The sequence below is a fragment of the Petromyzon marinus genome, chromosome 17, assembly GCF_048934315.1.
Source record: "Petromyzon marinus isolate PM22_M1 ecotype Great Lakes invasive population chromosome 17, UKy_Petmar_22M1.pri1.0, whole genome shotgun sequence".
In the NCBI taxonomy this organism is placed as follows: domain Eukaryota; kingdom Metazoa; phylum Chordata; class Hyperoartia; order Petromyzontiformes; family Petromyzontidae; genus Petromyzon; species Petromyzon marinus.
The window spans coordinates 11,393,773-11,405,336 of NC_133683.1; the positions used below are offsets into that span (position 1 = coordinate 11,393,773).

Consider the following 11,564-nt stretch of genomic DNA (forward strand, 5'->3'; position numbering starts at 1 on the left):
AAGCAGTAACAGCATCAGCATGAGCTGCATCAGCACGAGCTGCATCAGCACGAGCTGCATCATCATGAGCTGCATCAGCATGAGCTGCATCAGCATGAGCTGCAGAAGCAGTAACAGCATCAGCATGAGCTGCATCAGCACGAGGTGCAGCACCATGAGCTGCAGCAGCAGCGGCAAGAGCTGCTGCAGCTGCAGCTCGTGGTGCTGCAGCTGCAGCAGCGGCAGGTGCCGAGGTGAACTCGCTGCCGTCTGCAAGAGCACGTGGCGCCGCAGTGCGCCTCTTGCCCGTTGATCTCCGCCCGCATTCTCGCGCGAAAACTTCCTGTTGCACGTTCACAATAATTAGTATTGTCCGGGTTCAAGCGGCAGGGCGTGCGTGGGTACAGCGAGAAGCCGTGGGCTCGCGATTCCCATCATCGTCGTCGTCGTTACAAGCGTTCTAATAAGTAACATCACCACCACCATCATCATCATCACAACCACCACCATCATCATCACAACCACCACCATCATCATCGCAACCACCATCATCACAACCACCACCTTGGAATTAAAATAGCGATCGTTTTTTTTTATTGATACGTTGTGATTATATATTAATAATAACAACAACAATAAAAAAAGCAGCAACCCACGCTTCGACCTGAAACTTTTGCAAGCCTCGAATCCCCCCGGGCGCTCCCAAGTGCTGCTGCAAGGTGAGTCGCGTTTGGGTGGTCAGCTCTCACAATCCTCCGATGTGTGGTCATCAATAACGACGGTCACGATCATCCACACCCATCCCTTCTTGCACGCTACACGGACGGCGTTCCCCTCCCGTGCAATCCTCATCCTCATCATCCTCATCCTCCTCCTCGGCTTGCTGCTCCCCGTGTAGCGATGCCGCTTTATCCACCACCCACGGTGGTGGTGGGGGGGGATCATGGGTCCCGTGGTTCATTACCGTTAGTTTACACGCACTTTAAGTCCCTTTAAAGCACGACAAGAGGCTTATTCATGGGTTACGTCGTTTCTTCAAGCGTTAGAAAGAGCGATATGTAGGCGAGATCTACGATGATCAAGGATGTCCACCAGCCCTGTGTCAAGTCCACTTGCCGCATGCAAGCTGCCGTGGGTCGTTGGGTTTGGTTTTTTTGACCATACTTCACCACGCTGGTCATGGGAAGCATGCAACTAATGTACCGCGTGTACGTTACAGACACAGCGTGTTAGCTGTCATAAGTATACAACTCACGTGCTGGATACACAAACTAAACAAGTGAACAAATTTCGTCCATAACACCGTGGCCATGAAAGGAAAATAATATATGATTGGTCGACGTTTCGAGCAACGACCCTTCATGCCACGTTAGTAGATCAACCAGAGATGTGGAGTCTACATGTATGTACAGTATTAGGAACTTATTTTGCACCGTACGTAGCCAAGCGTGCTAATCGGTGGTGCGGGGTATAAAGACGACAAACTGAACACACAAAAACAGTTATAAAGAAATGAGTTTTCGGTCTAGATTTTAAAAGTGCGTCGCTCCGGTGGCTTACGAAGGGAAGGGCTTCCACCATAGCTGAATTATTTTTCACATTCGCACACACTCCCAGATAGACCAGTTGGGTCACAATAATTAAACTGAAACTCCCAAAATGAGGAAATGCATTCGTCTGGTGGCGTCAGCAGCCACGGTCAATCCACGGCTGGATGAAGTTCTCCCCAAAGTCGTCATTATCTCTCACGGTACTAGCTGCAATGGAACGATAATATAATCGATGAACATGGAAACTATTTGCCAGTATCAAAGTATGAAAAATAAGAATAGGTTTTAACCTTTCTGGCAATGCAACAAATGTTCAAACACCAAATTGATACCTTTTCAAAGGAATCAAGTCTGCATTAGCCACGCGTATTTTTGGTGAACATGCAAAAATAAGCACGCTCTGATAATGATATATGCATTGTCTTGAACATCATCATGGTATCTCTCTTGCTAGTATCAACATTTGAGAATAGGTTTTCGCCTTTGCTCATGACGTATTGCCAGAACATCTTAAAACCTGACGTATTGCCATAAAGGGTAAAACGCATTCTTATTTTTGACAAGTATCTAACTGTCGCACATGTCCACGAGCTGATGCGATCGCTTCATATCTATTGCGGTAGACGGCCGTCTCGGGTTCGTTAAAAAGAAAAAAACATGCCAACGTTGGCATGTTTCAATCTGATGTAGTCTCCCGCCTAAACCGACGTGAATAACGTTCCCCAATCGATATGTGTTTGGTTCCTATTTCAGTCTATTTGTTTAAGCGTGCCCTCCACCGCTCCGTGTTTCCTTGAAGTTCACACCTTGCTGTAAAAATACAAATTTTATGGACCCTGTTTGCAGAATTATCTGGGCCACAGGACAATGACGTCTCTGAAATCAAACTAAGTAAATAGAGTTATCTCAAAGACCGTTGGAGGACGGTAGTTAACATAACAAGCATCTTTGTTCCACCTAAAGCGCATGGGATTTATATTGGATTTGTGAGGGCCGGGCTACCCTCATCACTTTCCACACAAAATTGTCAAATTAGAGACTAACGGTTTTATTCTTATACAATTAGAGTGTTTTAAACCATGGTGAAGATATGTTTTTACGTTTCTGTTATCAGCTACTGCTGGATAAATGATTCCCCATGTCGTGTCGGTCCTGCGTTGTATAATAATCCACCCAGATGCTGCACAAGAGCTACTTTCATCGCTCCATCTCTACGGTGGTGGTATCTCTCGTCTAGGGGGCACATTCACTCCTCTTGACCGCCCATCATTATTCTTGACCGCTATATTCACTGTCGGTAATGGGGGTTGCTTGACAATGCCTCACCACGCCGGTCAGTCAGTGCAGGGGCTGCGCACTGCGTCACTGATGTCAGTCAAGGCCGTGAATCAAACTCGAGTCACTGCATTCAGAGTGGAGTGTGCTAACCACTAGGCTACCACCGACAACATCAACCACGAAGTGGCGGTGACCTCACTATGCTCCGTTCACTTTGATGCCACGTGCAGTGTCGCAGGCCCACTTGCAGGAGGTCATGAAACAGACCCAGGTGCCATGGGTTGACTGAGATGATTGTCAGATGCACCAACTGTGCTCCCCCACTGTGGCAACTCTCTGCATTTTAGCCACCCGGCGCTCCGCTTGTTGTGAGCGTCGCTCATCTGCCCTCCGTTGTTGCTGGAGTGCGACTGCCTCCCAACTCCCCAGCAGCGTCCTTCACGAACCTCCTCCACAGAGGCCGATATTGACACTGCTGGTACCAGTCATCGGCAAGTCCACTCAGCTCCACATCCTTCTGTAGCCATCTCTGCCGCCAAATGACATACAGCCTTCATTAAAATGTAGCAGCGTGTTGGGTAACAAAGGGTTACTTGACAGGATCTCAGAATAAATTCTGTGATGTCCCATTCCGCCGGCCACTCTCTATCAACACTCCTTTGTGGAATTCCCTGGGCGGATTCTGGGATTTGTCTTGAGCACAACTGCATGCACGTCAAGCCTCAAGGTTTGTCACTTGAGATTCACGGTTTTTCACAATGTCGATTGTCTCACGACCGTGCAATGGATTCTCACGTTTCGTTGGTGTTTACCAGGTGTAAATAATATATCGTGTCCTATTCATTGCAATGCACTGGAGCAGCTGTTTACCGTTCCTGTGTAATACGTAAGCGCCTTTATCTTTATACACAGACTATAATTTTTTAAAATAACAGCAGGGAAGTAATAACAAATATCCAAGGTTTTGTATGAATAATAATCTGTATTTATAAAGTGCCTTTTATACAACAAGGTACAAGGCCCCTTTACACAAATTAAGGTAAAACAAAACACGAGCAAAAACAAATGTAAAAACACTCATTAAATAAAAACACTCATTAAATAAAAACACTCACTCATTAAATAAAATCACTCATTAAATAAAAACACGCATTAAATAAAAATACTCATTAAATACAAACACTCATTAAATAAAAACACTCATTAAATACAAACACTCATTAAATACAAACACTCATTAAATAAAAAAAACTCATTAAATAAAAACACTCATTAAATACAAACACTCATTAAATACAAATGAATAATAAGGACATGTAAATAAAACTGCAAAACAACCGTAAATAAAATCAGACGGCTAAATTATTGAAAGCGGTTTAATGCTTGATTTAACAAGGGCCACTGAGCGCAATAGCTCCACAATAGCAGAGCTCATAATCAACACACACAAATAGAACACTTTTTTTTTCCTAAGCGGGTGCAGAACATTAGCCACGTGCCTTCTACGAAAATTCCCACTTTTACTCTGCTCCACAAGTTGTCTCGCCCTCGGTTCCTGCGTAACAGTTAACATCTCTCTGTGCCCAGTTGTTTGGGATTACTCTCTCGGCTTTTTGGGTTTCCCCCAATACTTTTTTAGTAGGAGTCTCACTGTTTTAAACCTCTTTGGGGTTAACACCTATGATGTAATAGCAATTTAATTGGTGGTGGGGGGGGGGGGGGATACATTGCAGTAACAGTGCGTGAATTAGAAAATGATAGTGAATTCATGATCACGGACATTGCGACATAACTCGGAAAACGAGTCCAATGTAAATTGACAAAAAATTTAAAATAAACAGCACTTTCCAAAGGGTCAGATTTCAGCGTGATATGAGCTGTCACCAACCAAACCTGTTTCCCCCGAAGCCACTTGCCATTACCAAACGAGGCGGGTAAACTTGTTACCGCCGGCCTGCGCGCACGTTGCACGTTCGGTTCCTCATACGTGTAGATGCAGTTTTTACATTCAGTCGTAGGCGCAGAGGTAACGGTAAGCAGTAAAGATGCAGCACTGGAATGAATTATTGCCACTGCTGGTAAAAGCGCCTCTATACCTAGAGTTCAGTTCAGTTTATTTTGAAATAACCTGTGAGCCAAGAAGCTTGTAAATCGGGTTTCATCAACAGGGACAACACCGCCGCTTCTCTGACAGACGCAACAAGTCGCAGTAAAATAAATCAATAATAAGCAATACGAGATAAGAGAAATAAAAAAAAAATTGCTAGAAAATCGTAATCGCAATATACAAATTATCTCTTGACTTGACTTGAATATTTCGTGACTGCAGGAATTCATATTATTTGGGTCTTATGGTAAAGTCACGTAGAAGGGAAATAATAAAAATGAAACAATAAAATTCTCACGACGTTTCGATTGCAACACAAGCAATCATCATCAGGTGTGAAAACCACAGCAAGAAAATTTCACCTAGATAGGTTCAAATTAATATTTTTTGTTTCTTTTATTGGTATTAATCTGAACCTATCTACGTCACTTTACCAAAAGACCGAAAGAATATACAAATGATCTTTAAAAAAATGTTGATAGATCATCATCAAATACCACGTTGTATCTAACAAAAAATACCAACTTACATCTGCCTCGAAGAGGGTATCTTGATCAGGGGCGGAGCCAGGGTGGGGTGACAGGGGGGGGTGACATTCTGCGTATAAGTGTACGACACTCGGTCTGGCGGACTCCGTGCAACTGCATTGTCAGAGCGTGTCGTTAACCGATGGCGTCTTGTTCAACAGCCTGACTCTCTAAATCATTCTTGAAATTAAAATGTGTTGAATGTCACCCCGGCCTGAAATCCTGGCTCCGCCCCTGATCTTGATTTACTCTTCCACGCTTACCAAATGTCTTGGAAGGGCTGGGAGTTACCCACGCTTTACCCCACCACACGTGACCTGCCTGCAATGATGCACATTTTAAATTCATGGCCTTCGTAGTTACTGATTGGCCGTTATCTTAATGTCTCTGCGAACTCTATCGGTGGGTCAACAAAAACACTTTATTTTACCAGGCAAGCCCCACTGAGCTGTTTGCAGTGGCCGACTGGGACTAAAAAATCAGCCCAAGCATTTGTAAACACACCGCCCAAAATTCGGCCGATAGAGTAGCTAGGTTTTGCGATGTGACGACGTGTTCGCATAATTTTGCCATGCGATCCCATTGGACCTATTTGGGGCTGGGTCCAAAAAAAACAAACGGGCCGGTGAGGAAGGATCTCTGGGGATGCCGAATATGGGAACTTCATTGAAACTGAGAGCGTAAATAAGTAATGAAGCGTACGCATTGCATTAGAGTTAAAATGTGTTTTTACTATGATCATATTTGCAATTTCCTCACACAGACCGGCCCACAAGCTCTTAGGATGGACCGGCCCACCAGGCATTTGTCCGCACTGCCCTATGGGTAATGCAGTGGCGTAACCAAATAATTTCATGGCTGCACCCTCACCTGTATCCCTGTTTATACACAGGTCCCTCCCGACGGGTGATGGCCACCCAAGCTGTGATCCGCAGACAGAAGCCGCTGCTGAAACGCTGGCTGTCGTCGAACATGAGCTTCCTGCTGGATGCGCTCGACAGCAAGGAGATTATCTCACGCGACTTCTACCACTCGGCGAATGACATCCAGAATGGCGGCGAGAGGGCTGGCTACGTGCTGGACTTCATCATCGACACGGGTCTGGTGCACGAGCTTTTGGAGGTGCTCAATGACGTCAAAGACCAGTACCCGCAGCTGCGCACGTGGCCGCCACTCTGTAAGCGATGGGCTCGAGTCCCCGGTGTAACTGTGATTTTCATAGAGATGTTCACATATCCGCCTATGCATCAGTCACCGTGTGACGTGGTATTGTAATAAAGTGATAGGTACAACTCTTTGTTACTCCAATACTGCATGAAGGCCTCTACATGCCATTGTCAGTCTATGGGGTGGTTTCACCGTTCATTACCTCCCTTTGTAAGTCACCATGGATTAGTGATCGTAAATGCACGTAAACTTCGTGGTGTAGTATGTAATGTACATTACAATCAATACGTCAACAGGAGTAACCACAAAGAGGAAGGCCTACATAAGAAGGGGTGGGCCCTGAAAGGAAAGGCATGGAGCTGAAAGAGAAAGAGTAGACCAAGGTTTAATTAGATCAGGTGGGGTATAAAGAGTTATGGTGCAGGGCATAAAGAGGAAAGAGGCAGAGCCTAAACAGGAAGGGCAGGTTCCTAAGGCGGGATAGGGCCTACAGAGGTTGTTGATTTGAGGTCATGAACGCGTAAAATAAATTAAATGTGTCGTGTAATAGCGCCGGCTGATGGACAGCAGTGGCAACTGTGGTGGACAGACAGTACACACGCCGGTGAGGGTGTGCTGGCAGAGCGGAGGAACTGGGGCAAGGATCATGGAGGACCCCATCTGGAGGCCCTTGGAACCTGCTAGTGGGTTCAGGAAGGGAGGCGCAGTAGCATAAAAGGAGCCGAGAGCGCGAGCTCGAGGCTGCCGGTTCTGAGAGTGGACTTGTCTCGTCGTTGCTGTTGTCTCGTCGCCGTCATCGCTGCCGTCTCCGCTAGATATTGCGCTATGAAAGATAGTAGTTGGGTATCTCAGTCAGCGCCGTCAGTGTCAAACGGCTAGTGTTGTGTACAGACTAGGCTAAGCTATTGTGGAGAGTGTGCGGACGAGACCGTGGAAGTTGCATTTAATAAAAAAAAGGTGCCTCCTATAAACTCTGTCTCCGAATCATTGACACTACACATGCACCAGCCAGCAAACCATGAGTGCCGCAGATGCGGCCACAGGCCAAATAGCGTGCATTAAACGTAATTCCAGGCAATGACCCGAAAACACGTTTGGCCAATATCCTTCATCTGCACCTTCTTCAAACAGATGTAGTGAATGCTCCTATTGCGGCTCAGCCCCATCTTAGACGCTGTGACCCTTTAAGGAACAGGCAGGATTTTCGCTCAATTGAAATGTTTTTTTTTTCTCTCTTCAGACTTCTGCTCGCCGACCATCAACCGCGACTCGGTGAACCCGTGGCTAGACTGCAACGCGGACGGGAGGACGTTGACGGCCACCGAGCTGCACCAGGGCTACCCTGATCACAGCGAACGCTTCGCCGAGTGGAAGGTGGCGCTGTGCTCCGAGAACTTCTCATCGGGCCGCCACTACTGGGAGGTGTGCGTGAAGCAGGCGCAGATTTTCCGCGTGGGCATCGCGTACGCCGTCATATCGCGAAGGGGCTCACAATGTGAGACCTGGCTGGGCCTGAACAGAGCATCGTGGTGCTTGTGCCGGAGGCCCAATGGTTATTTCGTGGCGCACGATGGCATTGAGACCCCGCTGAACATTTCGCAGCTGGAGAAGGACAAGATCGGGGTGCTCGTGGACGTGGACCAGGGCTTGTTATATTTTTACGACGGTAGTACCGAGAGTGTGCTGTACATGTTCCGCATCGGCCACTCTGCAGGCAGCGTGCACGCCGCGTTCATGGTTGGCCAAGGTTCGATCACGATCGTCGCGTAGCAGGGAGCACTCCCAGAGTGGCCACTGTGACTTGTGCATCGCATTGACTTTCCGATACTAACATATTCCCAAGATGATAAGACCCTCCGGAAAGTAAGACGTAACCCCAAAGTTGTGCTTGGTGTCAAGACTATAAGATGCACAGCGACTTATTCTTAAAAAATGTGTATCTTTCTCTTTACACTGCAGAACTCTGTGTAATTACGGGTAGCTAAAACTCAAGTTTCGAACCCACGACCACGGCAGTGCTGGCTCAGTGTTTTGACACCCTGAGACACTCGATCACGACAATTAACGCTTGTGAAACGGTCAGCCAAAGTCGTCGCACTAGTTACGACATCCTCTTCGTGGTTATTGACTGCCCAGTGTTGATGCCAATAAGTGGGTGTGGTAACATCAGCTGAGAATTTAAATATCTTAAGTGGGCTATCGAGAGTTTAAATTAAACTGGCGCCGGTTATCCATGAATAAAACACGTTCCTGCGGAGGGAGCTGGTAGGAACGTTGGGTTGCTCGGTCAATGGCCAGGGTCAACGGCACCACGTGGTGTATTCCGCAAATATGCCCGACTGTGAGGGCGGGCACAAGCCGGCGTGAGTAGGTGGACAGACATCCACAGACATACACAATTAATCCCCTGCCTCCTGTGAATTAATCCCGGTTGGGCTTCCAGTCCATATAAGGACACCACGGGGTGACCAGCCCCTCCCCACCCAGCCCCACCCCACCCAGCCCCACCCTCCCCTCTCCACCCAGCCCCACCCCTCCCACGTGGACAGACATCCACAGACATACACAATTAATCCCCTGCCTCCTGTGAATTAATCCCGGTTGGGCTTCCAGTCCACTACGTTTCCTACCAGTATAAATTGAATATTAACACAGGTGGCTGGGATTTCCACGAAATGTGGGTTATAAATGAATGGTGTCTTGGGAAATGTTTTTATTTTCCACAAAATGTGTTTGTCCAGTAAATAGACTTTTGTTGAGGGAAAGCTTTTCCATTAAGTGGATGAAAAAGATAAATCGCTAACTTAATTGTGGGGCCATCTGTGTGGGAGATTAAACAGTAAAATAATCGCCATCATCATAATTCACAAACATCTTCAGAAGGTGATCCCGAGATAAAGACAACTTGGTGTAAAAATAGCATTATTACATAGGCATAGCGTACATGCATACACAGCAAACATATGGCCTCCGCAACATAGAGCAAAGAGGCACTCTTAAGACAATGCAAGTGACACAATGCGCAAGTAAACATAGCCCACACACAGCCTCAACCACTGCCTGAGTGTGCGCATGCACACACTGCACGCACACACAGTATACAGACATAGAGACCACACAGCACACACAGACCCAGTAAACATAGAACGTTGGTCCAAGTTCCGACCACATGCCCAACGTTGGCATGTCAACGTTGAGTTTTATAATATCACGGGGTGACCAGTAAGGTCTGAATTGGTCTAAGATAGGCACTGATAAGGGGTTGACAGGTTTGCAAACCCGGCGACCCGAGTTTGATTCGCGCTCATGGCCAACACCAGTAATGATTTTCTAGACTGGTCCTGGGTCTTCCCTAGGTCGACTCAGCCTCAAATGAGTACCCGGTGGGGTGTGTAAACATCAGCGCTGGAGAGACAAAGGCGGCCGGCGTGGTGCTGGCCACGGACCCGCTCGTGTGCCGTGCCGGCCTTCGTAGGTGCTACTCGCTAACAGCACTTGTCCCAACGGTCTGCTAAGGCTATACGGGAGAATCTTGGGCGTAGTGTCACTTACATAGGCCCTGGTGCAAGCGAATGCAGGTGTGGAGTGATGTGCGATTAATTGCACGTATGATCGTTTACCTGACTCAATGTACTAGACGGGACTGGTAGGGTTTGGAGTTTGGCTCCTCCACCCACGTTGCATCAAGGGGTGGGGTGGGAGGAGGGAGCTGCCTCGTCTGATGTTACGAATGTGAGATTAAATAGAACACTGCCTTTCCTAGCAGATAAGTGATTGCACCATTAAGAAGGGCCATTGCTCGAACCGTCCCTTATTATGTTCCCTTTTAAAGCAGCTATTGACTAACTTTTTTTTTATTTGTGCTTCTGAATCACTGCCATTACAACAGCATCACCAAATTATGTGTTTTATTGTGAAAATAGGTGGTCATAGTCCAATGTTAAGGTCGGGATCGTGGTGATTCGCTTTGTGAAATGTGTTTATATTCGATGGCTAAGTTTGCTACGGTTCGTGTTACAATTTATTCATGTCAATCTCGCTTTTATTTCTCGCATTTCGCTTCTCCTTCAACTCCACTGGCTTCCCGTTTACAACACCGCTCTCTTTTTAAATACCTGACGGTAGTCTTTAAATATCTCCATGGCCTTGCCCGACCTCATCTTTCCACTCATCTCCTTCCATGTCCCCTCCACTCGTACTCTTCATTCACCAATTTTCTCTGCCTCTCTCTGTCCCTCCTTTTCCCTGTGCCCAATCCCGTGTTCGGTCCTTCTCCTTCATTTCACCACTCCACTGGAATACATTTCCCTTGAACATTAAACAGTCTCCCTACTTAACCTCCTTCCATTCCGCTGTTCTCTCTTGCCCATTTTCTTACTTTTCCCTCCACTCGCCTTCCCGTCCATTCCCTACCCTTTCGTGATCCTTAAGTGCCCCTCTATTGCTGTCACTCCTTCCTCAATCTTTTTACGCTCCTGCCATCTAAATCATTCCATTATGTCACCGTTTTGTCAAGCGTCTTGAGTGAAGGCGCTCTATAAATATAATATAGATTAGATATTCGTTGCAGCGGTTGTTAAATGGGCAGAATCTCTTCACAGAGAGCATTATTTCCGTAAACAGATAGGACCATCATCATGAGCAGCTATAATCGTTTCTCGAGTGATTACAATCATTGTTGACATTAATATGAAAGTGTGGCAAAAAGGAGTCGCGGCAATGCTCCAGCACTCTGGGAAGTGCAGCGAATTGTGTAAAACGTGCGTTTCCCCATTCCGCCGGGATCTCAACATCGTCCCTCATTAGCCACCTACGGTCGTACAAAGCCACGCGCACTGGGCTTCAATAACGCAACCCTAAGCCGCATCCGTACAAACCCATGGCAGATGCAGTTACGTGATACGATGTGCGACCCAGAACGGTCCATGGAACATATCAGAATATTTATTTGTCGTC

At 46.8% G+C, this 11,564-nt stretch overlaps 1 protein-coding gene across 1 annotated transcript; it reads left to right on the plus strand.

Moving 5' to 3' along the window:
* The first annotated feature begins 217 nt into the window (after positions 1–217).
* On the plus strand, positions 218–10,506 carry LOC116943345 (tripartite motif-containing protein 14-like). Its single transcript, XM_032956165.2, has 3 exons — positions 218–698; positions 6,334–6,618; positions 7,849–10,506. The coding sequence occupies exons 2-3, from the start codon at positions 6,351–6,353 to the stop codon at positions 8,376–8,378; spliced, it is 798 nt and encodes a 265-aa protein (XP_032812056.1). The 5' UTR covers positions 218–698; positions 6,334–6,350; the 3' UTR covers positions 8,379–10,506.
* Positions 10,507–11,564: the final 1,058 nt, after the last annotated feature.